Below are 26,238 nucleotides of genomic sequence, written 5' to 3'. Positions count from 1 at the left end.
GGTATTATTGATGGTGTGAGGTCGCTTCAGTATATTGATGGCCTGAAAAACTAGTACTGACAGTACATATTGAAAGCTGCAGGCCCCTTAAATGTCACGTCATTCTTGTGATGTGGTGTCAGTTATCTTTTAACCAAGGATTTTAAATTCTAACCGCCTTGCTTCGACCATAGGTCGAAGTGTGGTGCGGTGCTGTATCTTCGAAGTGTTATCATGTTGATGGGAACGTTATTTTGAAAGCAGAAGACATGCAAAGTACAAGCTCTGAACACGACCAAAATAATAGCATATTTAGTGGCAGCTAGCGTTCAGTTGTCTTAATCAGTGATGCACTGCCGAAAATGTCGAAACAGCATTGCGTGATGTTTTTGAGACCACAGTCCACAATTTCTTCGGGGTAGTTCGCAGTAATAAAGTGTGCGATGGTTGCTGTTTCGTGAGAATGTGTAGCCAACACAGAGTATATAATTCTAGATAGTATTTACCATTGACAGCTATTGGGATATCGGCGTGTAAGTAGTCAATATGACACAAGAATTATCTGCTGTCACCGTCGTAATCATTATAGGATGTGGAGTTCTGGCATTTGTATTACTGTTCATATTTGCCAAAAGACAAATCATGAGATTTGCCTTGCGTTCAAGAAGGGGCCCACACGTACCCATAGGCCATGGAGCGAAAAAGGTTAGTTGTCATTGACGCCTTTTTTACTCCTCTTGTGTGGTACTGGAAAGCAAGAAATATGTGGACAACTGGATAACATGTTATACCTATCACACACAATATTTTCATACAAGGTCTTTATTTACAGTGTTTTTTTACATGGAAGAGTGTAAAGACATTCATTCAGTTATAATTAATATGTTATCAAACATATTTCCAATCAATGATTGAGGAAAAATCAATCATTATGAATTTATTAATTTCTATTATAGCTATTTAGAAATGAATTTTTGGGCAAGACTTCATTAGCTACAATGTCAGATGCATGTCTTCCTTAAGCTATACCCTGTAGTGAAGTTGTACATAGATCAGGTCAAAGGGAATATTGGATACTAGTTGAATTGTCTTTAACCAGTGATATAATGTGACTGGCTGCTGTGATGTTGTCTATGTGATACCCATTGCTGGATAGAGGTCTCGTTGCATTTCCATGTATTAGTCTTTCATTTATGTGATACACATTGCTTCTTTGCATTTTCTGATGTCACATACCCACTGTCTATTAGGAATCCAGAAAAGAATTTCCTTGATTGATTAGCCTGGCAACTTCGCCTACCCATACCTTTTCATTAGGATCGGTCTTAACTGTCTCTCCAAATCCACTATATGCTCTGATCCTTCTTTTTTTCTCCCCCTCCCCTCATCCCATTAATTCCTTTCAAAATAGCTTTTATGGTTTTTCTCATTAAGTGTCCACATCTGCCTGCCAAAATTCAGAGCTGGTTATACTCACAGATTAGAAACTTCCTGTCACACATGCACCACAAGTTTAGCCTTGCAAAATAATTCCAAAACAATTTAGGTGTTTTTGTTTGTGTTATCATGCCCAGCCAATCATTTTCTCCAGCTGCCCATATCAGCTAGTTGTATGAATTCATAATTAGTTTGTACCATTTTCTTTTCCAGAAGGTGGTTGTGCATTACTTTGTTATTAATGTTAGGATTTTCTTGCTTTCTTTTAAATTTGTTGCTTCTATTGGTTATTGAAGTTTACCTGCTCTAGAAGCAAACAGTACAATGCTGTTAGTAAAGGTGTTGTTAATGGTATTCTTCCTTTTCTCAATTTAGATATCTGAAACTTCCTTTAGGGGTTTGGTAATATGAAATGTTGTGTGACACTTCCCTGTTTTGAATTCCACTGTCCTTTTGAAATATAATTTTTTATTTATTCATGTACAAACTACATCACAAAATATATAGCAACTAAAAAAGGCCAAATATATAATTTAAAATGTGAAATAGGCATGTTTATATAAAAAAATATTAGTCAAATACAATGGAAAATCCGAAATACATAATCAGAAATATAATATATAGGCCTAAATTACTTTGCTCATTCAGAATTTGGTGTAAGCTGCAGCTGTCTCAGTATAATTAATGAATTCCTCTTGAGTCCACTCTTGGGGTGCATCCATTAACAGGCATTTAACAACACTCACACTTGTCGTATTCTATGTAGCCGCACCTTTTCATAAGTTATTTTGATTGCCCCATGCCTGTACGAAGTTGGTCAAGGTTTTCCAGAGTCACCAGTCTAGGTGGGAGCCCTGAGGTAAACATCGTCTGTGACAGGGACTCCTGGATATTCTTCTGGAAGTTTCAGTTGGTTGTACTGAGTACAGTATATGAAACTTCCTGTAGATTTAAGCCTTTTGGACATGAGTTGATGGCTGTGTAGCAGTTGACACTTGTCATTCATCTGTTTGTTTCTTTCTTTCAACCTCAGCAGGCCTAATGATCTTCTGACATTTGATGGAACAATACCTGATAATGAATATAAATGGTCCACTCTAGTAGTTATCTTCTAGCGCGTGTTTATGATTGCATTGTTTTTTTTGTGATGAGATCTTTCCCAGTCTGGGCACCCCTATTTGGCAACCGAAAACCAGGTGGTGAGTGCAAAGTACGTTTGTGTTGGTGCCCCACTCTGCAGATGTCAGTTTGTTCTGTATGCCATTAAGTTTTTATGTGTTTGTATTTTAACTTTTGTTTTCTCAGTACATTTCTTGTATGTTAAGGTTCCTTCAAGAGTGTTGCCCAGATAGTATGGATGACTCCCAATTGTTATGATGAAGAAGACACACTTGTATTTAACTGGGGTTTGGTTTTACATTATTACATCTGTAGCAGTTGATGAGTGTTGTGAGGTCTTCACTCAGGCTGTTTCAGTTTCATTAAAAGATTTTGCTTGGTATGCAATTGTTCTGTTGTTAAAATTTTAAAATTTACAGCTGTTCTATCACCTGCATAAATAAAAGATTTGAGCTTTTTGGCAACAGATGGTCATTACTATATATGTTAAACAGCAGTGGGGACAGCACACAACCTTGTATCATCCTGTTGTTCTTATTTCTCCATCTGATTCTATTTTGCTGGGCTTCAACGGAGAATCTTCTATTAAACAGTAGTGACTTAAGAATTTCTACCAGTCTGTCATCGTCATCCGATTTTAGAAATGAGAGTTTTCAGGTTTACAGTGTCATATGCTGCAGTTACGTCAAATCCCCATGCTGTAAACTGTTTTTGACAAATTGAATTAGGTGACCGTCTGACCTGTGTAGGATTTTTCCAGATGGAAACCTATTCTGTTCATTATTGACCTTTCAAAAAGTTTCAGCGAACACAGCAGTGATATTAGTCAATAGGTCTTGGGGTTATTTGGGTTCTCCCCAGGCTTAAGATCTGCGATGACTTTTATGTGCCACCATATTGTTGGCATTCCCCCCCCCACCCCCCACCCCCCGCCCCCAAGGGGGTTCACAGTTCTTTTGGGAATTCATGTATGGCGCACACAGGACCCTGAGCTATTGTAGCCAATTCTTCCTTCCCTGGTTGCATTTCCTTCACCTGCCCTCCCTCCCTATCCTCGCTCCTTCCCCGCTGCCCCCTCCTTTCCCTGTATTGCTTGCAATTTTGTTCCTTCTGCCTATTCTTTCATCCTTTTTGGTGTGTAGGTCCCCACTGGAGATTTGACCTCCACTTCTCAATTTTCTGTTTTTAGTGAGAGCCATTCGGTAGAAGAACTCCCTCCCTAGCATCTACAATGTGGATTCCTCTCCCCCCCCCCCCCCCCCCCATTTCTTCCCCCCTCTCTTCCTCGCTGTAGCCCCATTCCACCCTGCTAGGCCATGAACACCTGTAGCCAGTCCGTGCGGTGGGGCTGTTATGTACCCACCCGGCTGAAAAGTTCCTGATTACACAGGGATCACACTACTGATACCAGAACTGTTCCCTCCTCATGTATCCCAAGGAGTGGTTGCTTGTCTTCATGGAGCATCGGAAATGCCAGCAACGGCCACCATGCTAGGTGGCCCTCGCTGTGGCTGGGTGGCGCCCATGGGGAGAGCCCCTGACCAGAGCGAGTGGTATCAGGGGGGATGCTTGGCGCATGAAGCATATCAAGCTGCAGAAATGGGGCCATTCTCAAACAGCCGTTTCTTCGAATGGTGAAGGAGCATTGAAAGCCGCTTCATATGACCCGGCAGCCATCCCTTCCCTGGCTACACTGTGGGAGGAGGGCCAGGCTCACCATCTGTACTAGGAGGGATGGGGACCCATTCACCATCAGAAAGCCATTGTCTTTTTTGTGGAGAATATCGAGGACAAGTTTGGTGGAGTCTGCTAGTATGCTCCTTGTTGATCAAAGCTTCTTCTGCCACCCAGTCTGCAGCTCTTTGTGCTTGCGATCATCTTGACAATGCCCCAGTGTCTATTACTCCTCACCAAATTCTGAATATGGTCCAGGAGTGATTTTTCATAGGGACCTTATCTTGCAAACTGATGAGGAACTCCGGGCTAATCTGGAGTGATGTGGTGTTCATTTAGTTTGATGTATGCAGAAGGGTCACAAAGACAATCGCACTGATACCGATGCCTTCATTCTGGATTTCCAGGGAAGTACCCTCCCAGACAAGGTCAAGGTTATGTGCTAGAGATCTGATGTGAAGCCTACATCCCACCACCCATGAGGTGCTTTCAGTGCTTGTGCTTTGGGCATATGTCTTCCTGCTATACGGCGGCCTCTCTGTGTGGTGACTGTGGACACCCACTCCATGGAGGAAGCCTGTTCCACCACTTGTGTGTGTCAATTGTCATGACGACCGCTCCCCTCGCTTGCCGGATTGCCTGACTCACAGGAGAGAGAAGAAGTTCCAAGCCTACAAGTCCCTGGATTGCCTATCTTATGCTGAGGCTTGCGAAAAGTATGAGACACTCCATCCAGTGTCACTATCTTCAAATTTTGCCTCTGTTACAGCCTTTCCTCCTGCTAGCAATTTCTTACACCAGCCCCATCCCCCTCTCCCCTCCCCCTCTCCTGCAGTTCTCACAATCTCCCAGTCTGGGAGTCGCTCTCCTCCATGGCTGAAGAAATGTCCCCCACCCCCACCCCACATACACCATTCTTTGGCACCTGCAGTGATCGGTCTCGCCTTGGGACCCTGTCCCTGGTGTCTCTCAGGCTCTTGTGACCACATGATGCACTATTTGTGCGCCCCAAGATCACCTGCTCTCTTGTGGTTGCAGATCTCAAAAGGGAAGGAGGAGAAGAAGAGGAAACAGCATAAGTCCCAAGACAAGGCCCCTGTGACGCCCTGGAGGTGCCATCTCCCCTCTCACAATGTGAGCCTGACATCTTATTTATGGATGTCAACGCATCCTTGTCGGTGACGACCACTGACTAATGACCTCCTCTCGGTTTCTTTATGTCTAACCTGGACTCTTGCCACACAGTTATCCAGTGGTATTGCAACGGATACTATCGTCACCTACCAGAAATAAAATGTCGTGTCTCCTCCTATACTGCTTTCTGTCTTGCTCTTCAAGAAATACACTTCCATGATGACCACTCTCCAATGTTTCATGGTTATCGGGTGTTCTGTCAGAACCATGCCGGCCCCAGGGTAGCATCTTGCGGAGTCTACACTTTGATTGGTTGCGATGTCATTAGTGATTGGATCCCCCTACATACAAATCTGGAAGCAACAGTGGTTAGAATGCAAATGACTCTGGCAGTCAGTGTTTGCAATGTCTACCTCCCACCACGTAGGCTACTTCCTTACATGGAGCTCTTTACCTTAATCCAGCAACTCCCACCCTGGTTTCTCATCCTTGGGGACTTCAGTGCCCACCACTCACTGTGGGGGAGTGCCACTTCAACAGGTAGGGGTCTCCTAATTGACAAACTTATTATGGGCCTCAACTTGTGTTCCCCTACCCACTTCAGTGCCACTAATGGCACCTATACTACTATTGATCTCACAATCTTCTTCCCTGCTCTCGTGGTTTCCCTACATTGTTCATCCCATGATGACCTTTGTGACAGTGACCACTTTCCAGTAATTCTATCATTCCCCTGTTGCCGCCAGGCAGATAGGCCCTCACATTGTGCATTCTGCAGGGCCAGTTGGCCGTTATATATGTCTACTCTGCACTTTGACACTTCTCTCTCGAATTCCATTGATTTGGTTGTGCAAGGTGTCCTTGCCAATATTCTTCAAGCTTCTGGCACTGCTGTCCCCCTATCCACAGGCTCCCTCATCGTTGACCGGTACAGTAGTGAACCAAGGATGTAGCAGTCAATGTCCAGGACTGCTGATGGGCTCTGCACCGATTTAAATGACATCCTTCATGGACCAACCTCCTCTCTTTTAATCGTCTCCATGCTAAGGCTTGTTACCTTTTTAAGCAGAGTAAAAAGGAATGCTGGGAACACTATGTTTCCTCCCTGGGGACGTATGACTCTTCATCACAGGTTTGGTCCAAGCTTTGTAGTCTTCTTGGCTGCCAGTGACAATCAACTGTCCAATGTCTTAACCTCCAAGGTGCTCTGTGCACTGATCCATTGGTCCTTGCAGAATACTTTGTGACGACATCGGCATCCTCTTCCTACCCTGCTACTTTTCTCTTGCAGAAATGCCAAGTTGAACAGACTCCCTCTCTTGTTTCAACCCACACCACACTGAGCTCTATAGTGAACCCATCACTGAATGGGAATTCTTCCAGGCTCTTAAATCTTTACGAAACACGGCCCCAGGCCTGGATTCTATCCGTGACCAGATGATCCAACACTTGGACATTCTCCAGAGGCAACATCTCCTCAGGGTCTTTGACCGCTTTTGGCTCACAGGTACTTTTGTCACAATGGCAAGACAGTATAGTTGTCCCCATTGTGAAGCCTGGAAAGAACACAATGTCTCTCGACAGCTACCGCCTCATAAGCCTGATGAATGTACTTTGTAAACTGCTCGAGAGGGTGGTTAGTTCAGATTATGTTGGGTACTCGAATCTCCCTGTATCACTGTGGCTTCTGGACAGGATTATCTCCGACTGACCATTTACTCAGGTTGGAAACAGCCATCTGACAGACTTTTACTAACCACCAGCATCTTGTCGCAGTCTTCTTTGACCTACATAAGGCATAATACATGGCTTGGCACCATCACATTTCAATTACCCTCCATGACTGGGGCTTCCACGGTCTCCTTCAGATTTTTGTCTGCGAATTTTTATCTCCCCGGGTTTGAGATGGCACTTAGTGCCCTTCAGATTCAGGAGAACGGTATCCCACGGGGTTCTGTGCTGTCACATTCTTCCTCATAGCCATCAGTGGGGTTGTAACCTCTGTTTGCCCTAATTTTACACCGATGATTTTTGCATCTGGTGCAGCTCCCACTCAGTAGCATCTGTTGAGCGCTGGCTCCAAGGTGCCATCCAATGGGCCTCTGCATGGTCCATGTTCCGTGGCTTCCAGTTTTCTCCCTCCAAAATGCAGGCCATGCATTTTTGTCATCAACCCACCATACACGCAGATCCAGATCTTTATTTAGGCAACCAGCTCCTCGATGTTGTAGTACAATCCCCTTTCTTGGGCCTTATTTTTGATAAAAAGCTGACATGGCTACCCAATTTTCACCATGTGGAGACTACATGCATGCAGAAGCTTAATGCTCTCCACCTCCTAGCTCACATATTTTGGGGTGCGGACCTTACCACTATTCTCCATCTTTACTGTGCTCTGGTCTTGTCCAGACTATATTATGGTAATCAAGTTTATGGCTCAGCGACTCCTTCCACTTTGCAACTACTTGACCCTGTTCACCATTGCGGGGTACGTCTGGCTGTTGGTGCCTTTTACATTAGTCTTGTTGACAGTCGCCTAACAGAAACATGGATTCCCCTCTACAAATACGACGGAGCCAACTCCTGGTTTCTTGTCATTCGTCAATTCCCTGAGCATCCTGTGTACGCTGTCCTTTTTGCAAAAGAGGTATGTCTCCCTCCTGACAAACCGTCCATGGGTGGGATTGCCGGTTGAAATGTGTCTCACTTCGTCTCTCAGGATCTCCATTTCCACTCACTGGAATGCACCACGTGTATTTCCTCCCATAACCCCCCCTCCCTTGTATGGTGCCTAGACCAAGGATTAGGATCGACCTATTCCACGGTCCTAAGGTCTCTGTCGTCCCTATGGTTTTCCGGCATCTTGTACATGTCAACCTTGCAGAGTTCCAGGGTGCCACCATCTTCTACACTGGTGGTTCTAAGACAATCGATACGGTGGGAACGCTTTCACATCTCCTACTGGCTTAGAATGCCATTTATTGCCGGGATCAAGTAGTGTGTTCAGTGTTTTAATTTGTTCAGACAATGAGCAGCCTGCAGTCTATTGACCGATGCTACTCTCGTCACCCTTTGGTCTCTGCTATCGATGACTCTCTCTGCCCTTGGCCATGCTGTATGCTCAGTTGTCTTTCCCTGGCTCCAAAGTCATGTGGGCATCCCAGGGAATGAAATGGCTGGCCATCTGGCTAGAGAAGCAGATACTTACCTCCCATTCCGTTTCATGATTGCAACTGCGGATAAGCGGATCTACATCAAACCTTTCTTTGCCCAAAAGTGGAATGAAATCTGGTGGGCTACTGCTAATAGTAATAAACTCCGCACAATCAAGGAGTCTACTGCAGTTTGGCACTCTTCCTTCCGCTCCTCTCACAAGGAGTCCACTGTTTTATGCTGTCTATGCATTGGTGATACCAGGCTCACCCATTGTTTCCTCCTGTGTAACGAACCACCCCTACAGTGTGGTTTGGAGCCAGACTGACAGTATCCCACATATTGGTGGAATGCCCTCTTCTTTTGGCCCTTCGTGCTAACAAGGGAACCTCCCCATCGCACCCCTCTCAGATTTAGTTATAAGTTGGTGCAGTGGATAGGTCTTGAAAAACTGAACACAGATCAATCCAGAAAACAGGAAGAAGTTGTGTGGAACTATGAAAAAAATAAGGAAAATATACAAACTGAATAGTCCATCTGCAAGATAAGCCACATCAAGGAGAGTGTGAGATCAGGAGCACCGTGGTCTTGTGGTTAGCGTGACCAGCTGCGGAACGAGAGGTCCTTGGTTCAAATCTTTCCTAGAGTGAAAATTTTACTTTTTTTATTTTCGCAAAGTAATGATCTGTCCGTTCGTTCATTGAGCTCTCTGTTCACTGTAATAAGTTTAGTGTCTGTGTTTTGCGATCGCATTGCAAAACTGCGCGATTACTAGACGAAAGGACGTGCCTATCCAATGGGAACCGAAAACATTTGATCGCAACGTCATAGGTCAACCGATTCCTCCCCAGGAAAACACGTCTGATATTTTCTATACGACACGGGTGACGGCATGTGCGTCACGTGACAGGAATATGTTGTTGACCCACCTAACTTGTACACTTGGCGAATGGGTCAAAAGAGTTTTCTACCTTGCCCGATTTAGGTTTTCTTGTGGATGTGGTAATCACTCCCAGAAAAGTGATGAAAACATAAGAGTTTGTCATATAAACTGCAACAAATGAATGCTACAGTTTCACAGTCGCACAGTTTTCCCTGTATTCTGTCAAAACATGTTTTTAACGTTTTCAAATTTTTCCGTGTGTAGACCGCCAAATCCTGCATACGTCCAAGCAAATCTGAACATCTACTGGAATTTTGGAGTGCAAAGTTGATTTTGTGTGAGTGCCTGAACTTTGATAACTGTTTGAAAATAAAAAATTTGATGGGGGTGCGATGGGGAGGTTCCCTTGTAAGTATAGTCTTCCCGATTTCTTAATTTTAATATTAGCAGACAATTCACAAATGGTTGAACTGGTCCTCAGTTTCCTACATGAAAGTGGTTTTTATTTCCAGATATATGGTTTTGCTTTACTCTTTGAGCAGGGGTAGGGTGGTTATGGTTGGCACCTCTCTGCATGTCTTCTTGGTCTGGGACCTCATGACCAGTCCCCCATAGAAAGACTGCCCTTCTTTTCCAGTTTTTAGATTTGGTCTCACCTTTTATGCTTTTTAGTATGTGTGTTTTAACTTCATTATTTTATAATTTGACGCCCCTCTCTGGATCCATCCACTTTTAGCAGACCCTCTTTCTTCTGTGCGTAACTTCAGAATCATGGGACTGATGACCTCACTGTTTGGTCCCATAAACCCTCTCAATTAATCAGTCAATCAATTTTGGAATTTTCATGATCCACCAGTAGCAATTGGTAAAAGGCTGAGTAACCACTTTTTGGTTTTTTGACCGATTTTAAATTATTCCATTCCTGATGTCATTAAGTCCAGCAGCATTTTCAAATTGCTTATGGCATCTTTAAGTTCTTTCATTGGAAAATCTACAACCGATATGTTACTTTTCTTTGTTTTGTTTACTTTCAGGCTAGATAGCTGCTTTATTTATTTATTTATTTTTTTTTTTTTTTGGTCTGCTTTATAGTTTAATGAAATCTGGTCAGCTGTTTGGTTAGTTGTTTCATTTGTGTGAGGTAGTGGGGTTATTTCATAGTTTTTTTTTTAACAAGTCCCCACACTGTCCTAGTAGTGTGCGTCATGCCCATGCCCTCAACAGTCTCCATCCAGGTCTGGTGCCTTTGGTCACTTAGTGCTGCTAGTAAATCTCTCTCAGGCTCAGTTGTTTCTTTGACGAGGGGATTTTTATCAAAGAAATCACAATACCTTTTGCATGGAGCCTTGTTTTCTATTGTAAAACCAAATATATATTCTGTCCTGCATCCTCTTGAGATTGTCTTGAGTCTGCCTCAATGACTCGTGTTCAGTCATTGAAATCTAATGGAAACTGTAGCACTGATGTATATGTTCTTCAGTATACTAACATAAGTTGTCTCAGTGCCTTGTTTCTTACAGGTTGTTAGTACAGATTTCACCAAACCAAGTCAATTTTAAGCTTTCTTAGAATCTATGCATTTTGACAGTAACCTTGTTCGTGAAATCTTAAATCACTAAAATTAAAAAATCACACTCACCTGTAGACCATATTTCACCCACTGCTGTGATCATTATCATTTTTCTCACATTTTAAAAATGATAACACCCAAAACTTAAATGCTGCACCAATTACTATTGTTTTCATTTCTTCCAATTCCCTGCAGTATGTATGTAGAAGCAAACTTGGGAACTTAGTGAGGGACAAACATATGTATGATTTTTTTGTTCAAGCTGCTTGGGAATATACATATTGTATCTTGACAGTGACATTTCTAGTGTGCTGTTTGGCAGAACATTGCATTTACCATTTTGTGTGTGACTCAATTCGTCTTTACAATATCATCTATAACTCTATTCTCTTCAGTAGATTTTAGCATCTTGTCATAAAGTTTAAAGTTTCTTGTTTATTTTTCTTAAAGTAACTGCAGAAATATGCTCCATTGTGAATAAACATGATCATTTGAATTTTCTTTCAGTCCTTAAGAAGAGAACTTGAAAGAATGATTGATGTTATTCCTCGTATCGTATACGAGCCAAAACTTATGACAGATGATGATCCACAATATATCCTTCAGCCCGGAACTGAGCTCCCACCACACTATTTTAGACTGAAGGCAGTAGATGATGTGAGATTACTAGGTAGGTACCAAAAAAGAATGTGTAAAATAAGAGACCATGAAATTAAGCCCAATTTCACAGTTAGATCTTGATGAAATATTTCTCTTTTAAATGACACAATGCCAAATTATGCAAGTATGTTTGTGTACATAAATCCTCATTGATTCTGAGAATTTCTGCTCTGTAAGTATGAGTCATATAGTTTTTTCACTAACCAAAAATATCTTAAACTTGTTCAGCAAAAAAGAGTGGCAAATATGGTATATTTTAATAAGTATTTGTTTTGTACAATGCAGATAAGTGTGTCACTATAGATTTAAGAATCACATCGTTCATTACATTTTCAAGGAAGAGACAAAATAGAAGCATTTGGTGTAATCTATTTCCACAAGTTTCAACAATAAGCTGTGTCACTCCTTTGATTGGCTTAAGCAACTAATTTTAAGATAAAGTTTTATTCTGGTGAACAACAACAACAGCAGCTGTAAGGGAAAACTTTTTTTTTTTTTTTAGTATGTTGAAGATATAACCCCTGCTCATACCAAAACAGGAAGTTTGTGTTTGAGACAGAATGTAATGGGTCATTTGTAGAGAGAGTCCAGGTTCTTGATGTAAGAGATGTTTGCAGTTGGTGAATACCACACTACCACCTCAAAAGCAGATGGCTCAATATTGAAAGATCTTTAAAAATTATAACTGGTGATGAAACGTGACTTGATCAGTTTGAAAAGAAGTAGCTTTGTGGGTCTTTGGAGATGACACTTGCCAAATAAAAATGAAGGGAGCAAGGAATGTGGACAAGACTGATGTGCAGTTCCATTTATGCAAGTCAGCACTGTTTCACATGAAGCAAAGGCTGTAATGAAAGCTAATTATGATCATGTACATCTTCCTTTCAATTTTGGCAGTATCTGCAGAAGCAGCCAAAAGCAGAGCTTTGCATGATGTTTTTCCCCACAATGTTAATGCAGTAGTTCCAACATAGGCAGAACTTGCTAAAGTGATTTATCCCTCCTCTTTCCCCAAAAGTGAAAGATATAATTGGCAGATGTAACTTTGAATCTACAGAAGTGGATGTAGATGACTATTAAGTTTCCATGAACAGCTTTCCCAAGGAAACATGTGGAACTGTCACCTAAATGGTTTGAGAGGATGCACCAGAGCATACAACTTGAATGAAAGTACTTTTGAGACAATATGGAGGTACTTTTTGTGTGCAAGGAAGAATTTGCACTATTATCTCAAAACTTTTAGTGACCCTTACTTTCTTTGATTCCATTCTTATATCAAATTTTGAAGCTCAGTGGAATCAGAGTGCACTTTTAGCCCTGCTGAGAGAGAGAGAGAGAGAGAGAGAGAGAGAGAGAGAGAGAGACTGATTGACTGGAATGTGTCATTGACTGGGATGTCACTAGACTTTTCCTTGCAATCAACGTGGCAGTTGGGTTCAGGAAAGGGAAGTTGCAGCAGTTTTAGCATGTTTGGTCATGGTTGTCTGCCTGACATGTGGAACTGTCCCTCACCAAACTAATGCAGGCACTACCCTTTTTATGTTCCATAGTGACAAGGCTGTAATGTGAGTATCTTTATGTGAGAAAATCTGCCACATACAGTAAAGTAACGATAAGTGTTGCCATAATCTACACTCCTGGAAATTGAAATAAGAACACCGTGAATTCATTGTCCCAGGAAGGGGAAACTTTATTGACACATTCCTGGGGTCAGATACATCACATGATCACACTGACAGAACCACAGGCACATAGACACAGGCAACAGAGCATGCACAATGTCGGCACTAGTACAGTGTATATCCATCTTTCGCAGCAATGCAGGCTGCTATTCTCCCATGGAGACGATCGTAGAGATGCTGGATGTAGTCCTGTGGAACGGCTTGCCATGCCATTTCCACCTGGCGCCTCAGTTGGACCAGCGTTCGTGCTGGACGTGCAGACCGCGTGAGACGACGCTTCATCCAGTCTCAAACATGCTCAATGGGGGACAGATCCGGAGATCTTGCTGGCCAGGGTAGTTGACTTACACCTTCTAGAGCACGTTGGGTGGCACGGGATACATGCGGACGTGCATTGTCCTGTTGGAACAGCAAGTTCCCTTGCCGGTCTAGGAATGGTAGAACGATGGGTTCGATAACGGTTTGGGTGTACCGTGCACTATTCAGTGTCCCCTCGACGATCACCAGTGGTGTACGGCCAGTGTAGGAGATCGCTCCCCACACCATGATGCCGGGTGTTGGCCCTGTGTGCCTCGGTCGTATGCAGTCCTGATTGTGGCGCTCACCTGCACGGCGCCAAACACGCACACGACCATCATTGGCACCAAGGCAGAAGCGACTCTCATCGCTGATGACAACACGTCTCCATTCGTCCCTCCATTCACGCCTGTCGCGACACCACTGGAGGCGGGCTGCACGATGTTGGGGCGTGAGCGGAAGACGGCCTAACGGTGTGCGGGACTGTAGCCCAGCTTCATGGAGACGGTTGCGAATGGTCCTCGCCGATACCCCAGGAGCAACAGTGTCCCTAATTTGCTGGAAAGTGGCGGTGCGATCCCCTACGGCACTGCGTAGGATCCTAAGGTCTTGGCGTGCATCCGTGCGTCGCTGCGGTCCGGTCCCAGGTCGACGGGCACGTGCACCTTCCGCCGACCACTGGCGACAACATCGATGTACTGTGGAGACCTCACGCCCCACGTGTTGAGCAATTCGGCGGTACGTCCACCCGGCCTCCCGCATGCCCACTATACGCTCTCGCTCAAAGTCCGTCAACTGCACATACGGTTCACGTCCACGCTGTCGCGGCATGCTACCAGTGTTAAAGACTGCGATGGAGCTCCGTATGGCACGGCAAACTGGCTGACACTGACGGCGGCGGTGCACAAATGCTGCGCAGCTAGCGCCATTCGACGGCCAACACCGCGGTTCCTGGTGTGTCCGCTGTGCCGTGCGTGTGATCATTGCTTGTACAGCCCTCTCGCAGTGTCCGGAGCAAGTATGGTGGGTCTGACACACCGGTGTCAATGTGTTCTTTTTTCCATTTCCAGGAGTGTATTATGGATGATAATGGCAGATACATTGTAGATGGGTCACAGTGCAGTACAGCACATCACTCCTCATTTCAACATCTAACAACTGGTGATTAGAACTGCCATTCACCACCTACATCTCTACTTTGAGTTACAGAAGCCACTTGTTCTCTGTGTCTATGTCTGCTCTCCAACACCATAGGGTGTGCGGATCAGTACTAGCCCAGGGATCAGTACTAGCCCAGGAAAACCAACACTGATTAGATTAGATTCAGTTTTCATTCCATAGACCCAAAAAATGAGATGATTCTTGTGGGTGCGGAATATGTCAGAAAGTATGACAAAAAAAACAAAAAACATTTGAATATAATACTTACTACCCTGATCCTTTGTCAGGAGATAGTTGAAAATAAGTTAATACAGTGCAGTAAACTGGGACAGCTAATATTTACAGAATTAACACACTGTCAGAATGAAACACTGTTATCCACTATTAATAAATTTATCATACACAAAATACCTAATCTAGACTGTTGTGACCAAGTGTTGTCAAAACTGAAATCTAACAGATATTTTTACTTAAGCTGACTTAACAGTCTCTGTTAAGATATTTATTGGAGTAGAAGGAGTCGCCTATCGAAAAGTCTTTCAAACTCTGTTTAAACCTAGTTTTTAATGGTTGCTGGTAATTTATTAAAAATGTGTGTTCCTGAATATTGGACCCCTTTTTGGACCAAGGCAAGTGATTTTAGGCCTTTATGTAGATTCTTCTTATTCCTAGTATTGATACGGAGTACTGAGCTATTGGTTGGAAATAGAGATGTATTACTTGCAACAAATTTCAGGGTCGACAGAAGCGTCTGATCCCACGTGTCGGCTTTGGCCCGTGACGTAAGGGTGTTGTGGTGTGTGACGTCATGACGGCGCGGAGTTTGGTTTGTGAGTGTGGCGTGTTTGTAGATGTCGTCGTGTTGTGGTTTGTTGTGCCCTCTGGTGGTATGTTCAGGGCTTTCGTTTGTGTGGTGTAATGGGCTCAGTTTGCTCTTGCTCATTATCCAGAATTGTTCGAGTGTTGGCTGTGTTGGTAGTGGAATTCGTTTCAGTGAGTTAACGATTTTGTGGTTTTGTGTGAAGGTTAATTTAGTGTTGTTCGCTGTACGTCGTGTGGTAATTTTAGTAAAATTAGTCAGTTGTTTTTGTTCAGGATGGATATGACGGATAAAATCAATAGTTCGCGTCTGAGGGACATGATGGGGAACACTGCTTTGGAACTGATAAAGTTTTTGCAGCTGTTCAGTTTAATTGCCGAGGTCGTCAAGTGCTCTATTTGTGGCGAAGAAATCGAGTTGGCTAAAGTTTCCGGCGTCTCAGACCAGGAACGGTTATATGTGGTGCTGTCGAAAAGATGACATTTGGCGTTCCATACGGCGTGGTTCCTGGTTCGAGAAGTCTAGGTTGGGCATGCGTGAGATTGTACCGGTGACTTATTATTTTTATTACAGATCCCCACACAGTTTTTGCGTGCATGAGGCTGTTGTGTGAGTGAGAGGAGTGTGCTTGATTGGTTTTCTTTTTGCCATGAAGTGTGTTCAGAGTTCATTAAGTACAGGGGGGAGGGGGGGAGGGGCATGGGGTTGTTGTGGAGGTGGACGAGTCCCAGTTTGGGAAAAGGAAGTATGGGAGGGGTAAGTCTGTGGTTGGTCTCTGGGTGTGGGGGGTTGTTGTTCCAGGGGGGTGGGTGTTCTGAATGTGTTTTTAGGGTTGTGGAAGGGAGGTCTAAGGCGGAATTAGAGGGGTTAATCAAGTACATAGAACCGGGGTCCACAGTAGTTTAAGATGCATTTCTTCATATAGGGGATTGGGTGAGAGGAGTTTCAATCATTTAGTCGTTAACCATAGCTTAGAGTTCAAAAATTATGAGACAGGGGCTTGCACAAATACAATAGAGGGGATGTGGGGGGCTGTTAAGTCAGTTCTTGGGAGGGGGAAGAGGCGCTCTTCCAACCTTCAGTCTCATTTAGATGAGTACTGTTGGCAGAAGAGTGTCCCTGAGGGCTATTGTTTTTGTTTATGGGGTGGGGGTTGAGGTGTGGATGGGTCGGGTCTTTCTTTTGGTTGAGTATTTTTTCTTTGGTGTGTGTGTGTGTGTGTGTGTGTGTGTGGGTGGCCAACTTAGTTTGTGGTGCCGGAACGTTTTTGTGGTAAGTTTTTTTTTTTTTTTTTTTTGTTTTTAGTGTATGTGTTGAGTGTTGGGGTCTAGGGAAGTGTTTTATTGAAATGTGTGGCTGTGAATGTTGGTATTGGTATCGGAAGATGTTTTTGAGCTATATAAGTCAAGGGAAGTGTTCGATCCTAATTTATGGGATCGGGAGCTGCTGTTGATCTATATAGGTCAAGGGAAGTGTCCGATTCAAGATGATATTGTGTTTAGTGGTATTTGGGGAGTTTTGTGATGTCGGTTTTTTTTCGTCGTTTTGCGTGGTTTTGTATGGGGGTAGATGTCTAAATTTGTTTATGTTTATATATCTAAAAACAAAGATGATGTAACTTACCAAACGAAAGCATAGGTATGGTGATAGATACTCTGACAAACACAAAGCAGACATATGCTTGTGTCTGTATATGTGCGGATTGATATGTGTGTATGCGCGAGTGTATACCTGTCCCTTTTTCCCCCTAAGGTAAGTATTTCCGCTCCCGGGATTGGAATGACTTCTTACCCTCTCCCTTAAAACACACATCCTTTCGTCTTTCCCTCTCCTTCCCTCTTTCCTGATGAAGCAACCGTAGGTTGCGAAAGCTTGAATTTTGTGTGTGTGTTTGTGTTTGTCAGTGTCTCTATCAACATACCAACACTTTCGTTTGGTAAGTTACGTCATCTTTGTTTTTAGATATATTTTTCCCCCACCCCAAAACCCCCCATTTCCCGCGCTTGTCCCGTTAGTGTCATTAGGCTTTCTGTGGAACGTGTGTGTTTATTTTTTGGTGTATTTTCATCCTCGTAATGTGTACGTAACGACTTTATATGCGCCATATTGGAATCGTGGTTTATGGCCGTTTCCGCCATATTTGTGACGTCATGGGTCAAAGCAGACGGGCGGGATCGGATGTTTCCGTATTTCCAAATTTCATTAAGGAATAAATATACTGAGAAGCAGTGGTTAGAATACAGAGTTCCCTGAACAGGTTTCTACAAGATGTTCTTGAATTTACACCACAAATGATTCTTATCACATGCTTTTGCACCCTAAAAACTTTTGTTCGGTTTGATGAGTTGCCCCAGAAAATGATCCCATACGACATAATAGAATGAAAGTAAGCAAAGTTTTTTTAAATATTTATATCTCCTACATCTGACATCATTCTCACGGCAAATACAGACTTGTTTAGGCGCTTTAGCAATTCTGCGTTATGCCCTTCCCAACTGAATTCATTATCGAGTTGTAATCCCAGAAATTTAACACTGTCAACCTCTTCAATCTGCATGTCTTCATACATTATACTCATGCTGGAAGGAAATCTCTTACAGGTTCTGAACTGCATATAGTGGGTCTTCTCAAAGTTTAATGACAAAGAATTAGCTTTAAACCACTTATTAATGTCAGTGAAAATTTGATTAGCAGCTATTTCTAAATCCCTACTTCACTTGCTACTTATTACAATGTTTGTACCATCTGCAAACAAAACAAACTTAGCGTCTGGCAATGTGACAGATGAGAGGTCATTAATATACACAAGAAAAAGCAATGGACCCAAAATGGAACCTTGAGGAACAGCACATGTAGTTAATTCCCAGTCAGATGAAGACTGACTGCACAGGTATTTCGCAACGACACCGTTTGTTTCCTGTTAGTTAAGACATAAACCATTTCACACCATTGCTGGTGACACCATAAAGTTAGAAACTTACTTAAGAGAATGCAGTGGTTCACACAGTCAAAGGCTTTTGACAGGTCACAGAAAATGCCAGCAGCCTGTAATATATTATCTAATAAATTACGTACATTCACACTGTAAGTGTAAATAGCTTTCTCTATATCGTAACCCTTCAGAAATCCAAACTGTGACTTGGACAATATATCATTTGCAGTCAGATGCTTAAGGAGACACTTGAACACAACCTTTTTAAATATTTTTGAGAAAGCCGGCAAAAGTGAAATTGGTCAATAGTTTGATGGTATCTCTTTATCCTCCTCCTTGTAAAGAGGCTTAACTTCAGCATGTTTTAGCCAGTCTGGAAATGTTCCGCTGACTAGAGATTGATACCACAAATAACTTAAGATCGAACTTCTCTTTGATTAACTTTGTTGATATGTTACATACCCACTGGAATACTTAGATTTTAAGGATTTAATGATGGATGCTACTTCTTTGGGAGATGTGAGTGTCATTTCCATTTTAGTGAAGTTATTTTTAAAGACTGGTCTCAAATACTCCATTGCACTGTTCACCAAACCTGATAACCCCAAGCTGTCAGTAACAGAAATAAAGTAGTTGTTTAAGAGGTTTGCAACACTAACTGTACTTGTTACCAAATTTTCATCATTTTTAGAGCTATCTGTTCCTTTTCCTTTTTGGCCCCATCTGTCTCTGTCTTCGCAATATCTAATACAGTTTTTATTTTGTTACCTGATGTAATTATCTTTTTCTCATAATAAAGCTGCTTCGATTTCTGGATTACTTGCTTCAGTATTTTGCGGTATTCTTTGTAATGCATTACAATTCTAATCTCAGAGCTGTTCCTAGATAGTAGATAGTGTCTCCTTTTTGTCCCACATGAGGTTTATTTTTTGATTTGTGTGTGAGTTGAGTTACCTTTAGGGGAAAACAATTCTCAAAAGTGGAGGCAACTTTATTAATGAATGCTTTGTATTTTCCATTTGAGTCAGATGTATTGTAAACAACTATCCAGTACATGTTTTTGAGCAATTTACCGAATTTCTCAATTTTTGACTTATTTACATATCCTAATAGCAAAGTTAACACTAGGAACTAAATCGAATGATAGTGTTACCGACTGCAATAATTGTTCACTGACAGAGCTTTTCAATAAATCCACATAAAAATCTCCAGCAACCACTATTTCCTTGTTTTTTATTATGAGGTGGGACAGGAAAGCTTACAGATTTTTTATGAAGAGGTTAAAATTTCCCGAAGGAGATCTGTATATACCTACTATTATAAAGGACTTATTATGAAATACTATGTCTGTTGTACAAGCTTCTAAGTGCTGCTCTGAGCTCCTGTACTGAGATTTAATAGATTTTTTTATCCTGACAAGTTTCAACATTTAACACAAGATGCTGCATGTCAGGATCAGATAGCCCATTTACTATTGGTTTTGTGATAGGACTTTTTACCCTAGATTTGTCTACAAAGATATTATGAATAGCAGTCTCAGAGCATTTACATATCCTAATAGCAAAGTTAACACTAGGAACTAAATCGAATGATAGTGTTACCGACTGCAATAATTGTTCACTGACAGAGCTTTTCAATAAATCCACATAAAAATCTCCAGCAACCACTATTTCCTTGTTTTTTATTATGAGGTGGGACAGGAAAGCTTACAGATTTTTTATGAAGAGGTTAAAATTTCCCGAAGGAGATCTGTATATACCTACTATTATAAAGGACTTATTATGAAATACTATGTCTGTTGTACAAGCTTCTAAGTGCTGCTCTGAGCAAAATTTATTAATATAAATATTCTTGAAATCAAAACAGTTTCTGACCAGTATGGCAACTCCTTTCACCATATTTCCTCTACAGAAATAAGAAACTAACTTGAATCCTGTAACATTTAATATATCTATACCAGTGGTCACATGATGTTCAGAGAGGTAGATTATATCAACTGGTTTGCTCAACTCTAATTCTTCAACACAAATAAGCAACTCGTTACGCTTACCCCATAGTCCTCGGATATTCTGATGCAATAGTGATAGCTGATTTTGTGCACTGGCTGAATTACAACTGAATGAACCTACTTTTCCTGCCAGTGTTTGAGTATCTTGAGAGTCAATCGGAGACTGTCAGCGTGAATTGTGTATATTAAAATTTGCTTTCTGTCTGCCTGTTTTATCAATGTGAATGTCATTTTCAGCCTGTCTCTGAACAACTTTTGTTTCTGCCCTTCCTACCCTAAAAAAAACTGCGGATCTGTCACTTGCAACCACTGGTGCTTTACCACTTGTGACAGTACCCACCCCCCTCCCCTTAAGTTATTTGCTATTAACCCAGACAGTTTTCCCTTCCCTTCCCTTCCCTGTTGAGGTGAAGGCCATGCTTAGTATAGTCCCACCTGCTGATATTCAACAGGAACCACATCGATATGAGCCCCATGCCCGATCCAAGCAGCTGTTCCACCTCTAAATTAACTCTCCTAACAGAAGAGTTTAAACGAGGCCGGTCATAGTGACTCAGAACACACACAAGCCCAACACCAGTACGTCTCGTTGCTGAAGCTATCTTTACCAGGTCACTCTCAATTGAATAATTTCGGTTCCTATCTGTGCTGTTGCCTGCTCCACCCACTATTACCATGGTGTCTTCCTTTGTGAAGTCTCTACAAAGTGAACCTACATCCTCTATCACCTGACCCAGACTTGCACTAGGTTTGGAGAGTCATGATATGGGTCACCTGGACTGGTGAGTCAGAACACATTGCTACATGCGAAAGACAGGGTATGACTGCATACCAGAGTACTATTCAGGGAGACTATGCAGAAATTCTTATTTGGGTGATGTTAATAGAGTTTCCAATAAATCTGCCATTACTTCTCTACGGCAAACTGTTAAACAACATGCTGTATGACCAAGTTCATCCAACTGTTCACTTGTAGCCTCCTACATATGACTGTGCTTAACACCAAGACAATGCTCCACCCCATTGCTGTCAAGCTGTTAGAATTGAGGAACACTCCTAAGGACATAAGTGCATATGTGGGCTTCTGTGTCATCTGATTTCAGTGCAATTGGAGCACATCTGGGAAGCAACTGAGTGAGATATGTGCTACTTAGATCAAACTCATTGAGTTGAGAATAGCTTTTGGGCATTATAGATTAGTCTCATTTGCACATTAAATTTTATTGAGGATCAGTTTCAGATGACAAACAGCCATAACCAAATTTCAAAAAATGATTACGCTACCACTTTGTCAAATAGTTTTGCAAAATCTGATACATACTGGTAGCTTGATCACTATTTGAAACTTGATAATGGATGCTTTTAATCCAAAACCAGTTGTCAATTAATTGTAACATGCGAGTGAGACTGTAGACTTCTACTACATACTGACTACTTGCTGTTGCTCTGTGCCACCATGGCAGATTTTGTAAAAATTATGTAACAGATTGAAAAATTGTGGGTGAGGTTAGGTCCTTAGCACTGTTGGTATCCAGAGGAGGCAATGTCTTGGTAAACTGTTAGTGTCATCAGTGTGAAAGTGGGATCAACAACTGCCAGCAGTCAACAATGGTGAACATAATTTTTGTGGTGTTGTAACATTGAATTCAAACAGTATATACCCCCCCCCCCCCCCCCCAAAAGAGAAATTTCCATGGACTGACTGAATAGCTGTATTTTAAGTTGTAGCTTTTTTTTTTTTAGAGTTTGGTTTTGGATTACGGTCCTATTTTTTGCATATTGTTGTCATCCTCCTCCTTACTTGATTACCTTGCAAAGGTTAAAACAGTTAAATGAAAATAGTACACAAGTATTGTGGATCAAAGGATGAAAAAAGAGACACAGATTGAGAAAGAACAAAATTTGTACAATGCACTTGGCCACAAGTGTTTTGGTACAGGGAAAGCTTATTGATTTGAAGTATGAACTGTTGTAACAGTCACAGTATTCATATAGGCAGCTCTGACTTTGACCTATTCCCACACTTAGAGAGAAATGCTGTTAAACATTTTGAGTTTAATGGGAACTATACACTGATAAGCCAAAACATGACCACTGTCCTCTGCAACATTGGATGCCGCCTGGCAGCATTGCAGGCATGTGACTCGGTAACAAAAGTTTGTAAGTGGAACAGACATGAATGGGGGATCACCCGAGTGAAGATGTGGGCTGCAAATGGGGAAACCCATTGAGATAAGTGACTTCGGCAAAGGGCAGATTATTATTATGCAGAGCCTGTGGACGAGTATCTCGAAAATGGCGAAGCTGGTCGAATGTTCATGTGCTAAATGGAACAGTCACGGCTCTTCACAGGACTTGTAATTTGGAGGCTTGTCTGCTCTGTAAAGTACGTTAAATTGTGATGTGTGGCATCTCTGCCAAAAGAGCACAATGCTGGTGCAAGCACAAGTGTTTCGAAGCACCCCATTCATTGTACATTGTTGAATATGGAGCTCTGCAGCAGACCACTCTTGTGTGTTCACTTGTTGACTGAATGACATCGTCAGTTATGATTTCAGGGGGCACGGGACTATTTGGATTCGGCCATCAATCAATGGAAACATATCGACTCTTCAGGTGAATCATATGGTTTATGGTGATCTCCACATATGCCATTATTTAGGTGAAGGGCGGCTAGAAACATGCAGAGCACCATGGATGCAGGCTGCAGGGACAAGTATTATGCTAAGAGAGAGATCCTCCTGCACTTGCATGGGACCTGTGGTTGTCCAGACCCACTGACAGCTGTGAAACACCTGCATCCCTTCATGTGTGACGTCTTCCCTGTGTCTTGGAACCAGAACTGTGCTACAGTAGTTTAAGGAGCATTACAGTGAACTCGCATTGATGTCTGAGTGACCAAATTTGCCTGATGTGAATCCTATGGAAACCATCTGGCTTGCTATTGGATGCAATCACCGTGTATGCAAATCAGAGGCCCATTATTTTTGTGAATTACGTGATCTGTGCATAGACCTCTAATGCCACATACCTCCAAAAAGCTACCAACAAACTGTCGGATACCTTATATGCAGAATATGTTATATATGTCATTCCAAAGACAAACAAGCTATTAAACAGGTGGTCATAATGTTTTTGTTCATCAGTGTGTATAGGTTTCTTGCAGACCTACCAGATTGCACTCCTGCAATGAAATTTACTCTAGTAAAATATTGAACAGAGTGCGTAAACCTAAAAGAGAACTACATTGTAAACATGTAAGTTATGTATCCAAAAATGGGTTTTCAGTGGAAGACTCATAAATTTTCATCTTACCTCATTCATTCCCAATAATGAGGTATACAATATGAGCAGTATTCACATTGTTATATAGAAATTTATTGCAAACAATATTAAAGAATTTAATTAGCGGGTTGCAAGTCTGCAACCACTTTCTTTGTCCACATTAAAAAAAAAAGGATAATTGAATTGCAGTCTTCTGTAGTGAAGACTTCTCTTACCCATTTTTTAAATTATCACCATCCAACAGCAAATAAAATATTAAAAATCTTTTCTTATTTGTTACATTAAATACTGATTTTTAAAAATCCTTCTTCAAAATCTCTGCCAGAACAAGAAATAACTAGGCAAGATAACTGTTTGGTGAGGCATCCACCCGAGAACCTCCGTGCTTTTCTACTTTCGGCACTGGCAGTGCCTTTGAATGGACTGGGACCAAAACTCGTTCATCAATTCTGTGACCTGTATGAACATGCAAGACATGATCCAAGTGAATTTGGAGATGAAGAATATCAAATGTATTCAAAGTTACTCTTGAAACTAATAGACGCGTAAGTATTCATTTGAGATGTGTTAATAAATATTCTAACTGCTGTTAGAGTTCTATGTTTATGTAATGATGATATAGCGGACATAATTTGGGTCATTTAATTAACATAGTGACATTTTATTTTACTTGCCCCAGATTTTTAACTGATTGGTGGCAAGTGTCTGTGGAACCAAGACAGAGCAAGAAAGTTTTATTTCTTTGAAAATGAACTGTGTGGATTTGCAAATTTTAAATTTTCACTTCTCTCTTGCAGGGCTAAGATGCTGAAATCATATCCTAATAGTCGTAAATCTAGCCCCAGCAGGACTCCTTTGAAGAGAAATCAAGATAAATACAGGAACTTGCTGGACACAAAACTAAGGTCTGACAGGAAGCTAACAGATGAAGTTCTTTGTGTTAATGAGAAAGAGATCCGGCCGTCTTCTCTCCCTGTTTCACCTGATGAAAACAATGAGACATCAGTCTGACATAAGTTGAGTTGTGCTTCACTGTGGCTTTGACTCACAGTTGGACAAAGAACTACTAATGTACATGAAAGGGCAAATACCTGAACAGTCTACTTGTGCATTTTCTGTCAACGTCCTAATGAGCCCATATCACAGTTGAAGTGTTGATGTATATGACTGTCCTGAAAGTGTTTCTTTGTTCTTTAGCAGTACTGAATTACAGACTTAGTTCCAATTGTGGTGCTAAGATAACATATCTGCAAATACTACTGCAGGTTGAATTAGAAGGGTATCCGTGGCTGTTAATAGTTTCTAGTCATATATCTTCATAAGATAAGCCAAATAATGATTTGTTTCAAAATCATATAATAAGAATGATGCATTGTTAGCATAATTGTTTTTAATTGCCAAACAAGCTTTGTTACAATAATGTTATGAGCTACACAACTTGTATGTTCACTAAATAAAATTTCTTGGTGATCGAAGATTAACAATTTTCATCCAAACTGTGTTTTCTTTGAAATATTTTGTATGGTGCAAACTTACTAAGCCATCATAAAATACTGCTGCATATAATGGTGATGCTACACTGGACTTGCACATATGAAATAACCATTCTGTCATCTGAAACAAAGAAATGATGAAATATTATATTCTGAGGATATGTTATGGGTGCAGGAAGTATCAATAGCGGGGCCAATTAAGGAGGTGGATGTAAGGTTCTGTAGCAGAATACCAGTCATTACATATGTATACTGTCAAATCATTTTGATGCAGTGATAATTCTAACATAAAGCTTTCCATAAAAATGTATGACCAAAAGCAATTCATGTCAGGAATTTTGCAGTGTCTAACATGTTAGACAAGCTATGAAGTAAACAAGATGAGATCTTTCACTCCCCCACAAGACAGCATTCACAACATTGGACCATCAATAGCATTAAATGTCTGCCTCCAAGTGGGGATAGTGCACTGCTCACAAGTTTCAGGAGGTATGTGGGTTGAGTGAAAAGCAGGATATATTAGGATAACCCACCACAAATAGAAAAGTACATTATTCAAATATTTAACATTTACGTCTTTGACTACAAAGCTATCATTGATTTTAATAATAATAATTTCACTAATAAAATATAAGTTTTCAAGCAAAATAAGCAATATTTCAGAAATGGGAAATAAAATATATGGCTGAACTCAAGCATGTGTTGTGGTTGTAATAGGGAGGTAATCGCCTAAGGTCACAATACCTGTATTTGGGAAAGTAACATCTTAACAAAATTTTCCACTGGTGACAGTGACAGAAAAAATAAAATATCATAGCTTTGGCTTGCTTTTAATTTAACTTTGTTTCTTGTACGTACCTTTTTCAATAATATGCACCAGGTAGCTTTCTTTCCTCCAGACATTTTTGTCAGTTGGTTCGTATTTATAAAAACTTCACAAAAGTGCTGTAC

General features: G+C 41.5%; 2 protein-coding genes across 4 annotated transcripts in view; one reads left to right on the top strand and one right to left on the bottom strand.

Moving 5' to 3' along the window:
• On the top strand, positions 1–25,251 carry LOC124797832 (protein C1orf43 homolog). Its single transcript, XM_047260875.1, has 4 exons — positions 1–684; positions 11,457–11,619; positions 24,120–24,339; positions 24,592–25,251. Exons 1-4 carry the CDS (start codon positions 526–528, stop codon positions 24,803–24,805), a joined length of 756 nt encoding a protein of 251 aa, XP_047116831.1. The 5' UTR covers positions 1–525; the 3' UTR covers positions 24,806–25,251.
• LOC124797831 (focadhesin) overlaps positions 25,167–26,238 on the bottom strand; it is a 316,015-nt gene continuing 314,943 nt past the window's right edge. For all 3 annotated transcript variants that reach the window (XM_047260873.1, XM_047260874.1, XM_047260872.1), the window contains exon 19: positions 25,167–25,408. In XM_047260873.1, the coding sequence (XP_047116829.1) occupies positions 25,244–25,408 (165 nt within the window). In that variant the 3' untranslated portion in view covers positions 25,167–25,243. The remainder of the gene's footprint in view (positions 25,409–26,238) is intronic.

The sequence above is a fragment of the Schistocerca piceifrons genome, chromosome 5, assembly GCF_021461385.2.
Source record: "Schistocerca piceifrons isolate TAMUIC-IGC-003096 chromosome 5, iqSchPice1.1, whole genome shotgun sequence".
NCBI classification, from domain to species: Eukaryota; Metazoa; Arthropoda; class Insecta; order Orthoptera; family Acrididae; genus Schistocerca; species Schistocerca piceifrons.
This window is presented reverse-complemented; position numbering and strand designations above follow the sequence as displayed.

Bases quoted from the DNA above. Each gene is read 5' to 3' on its own strand.
- LOC124797832 (XM_047260875.1), top strand. From the start codon at position 526: ATGACACAAGAATTATCTGCTGTCACCGTCGTAATCATTATAGGATGT. The intron at 11,620-24,119 runs GTAGGTACCAAA...AATCTCTGCCAG, and splicing joins AGATGATGTGAGATTACTAG to AACAAGAAATAACTAGGCAA. The intron at 24,340-24,591 runs GTAAGTATTCAT...TCTCTCTTGCAG, and splicing joins CTCTTGAAACTAATAGACGC to GGCTAAGATGCTGAAATCAT.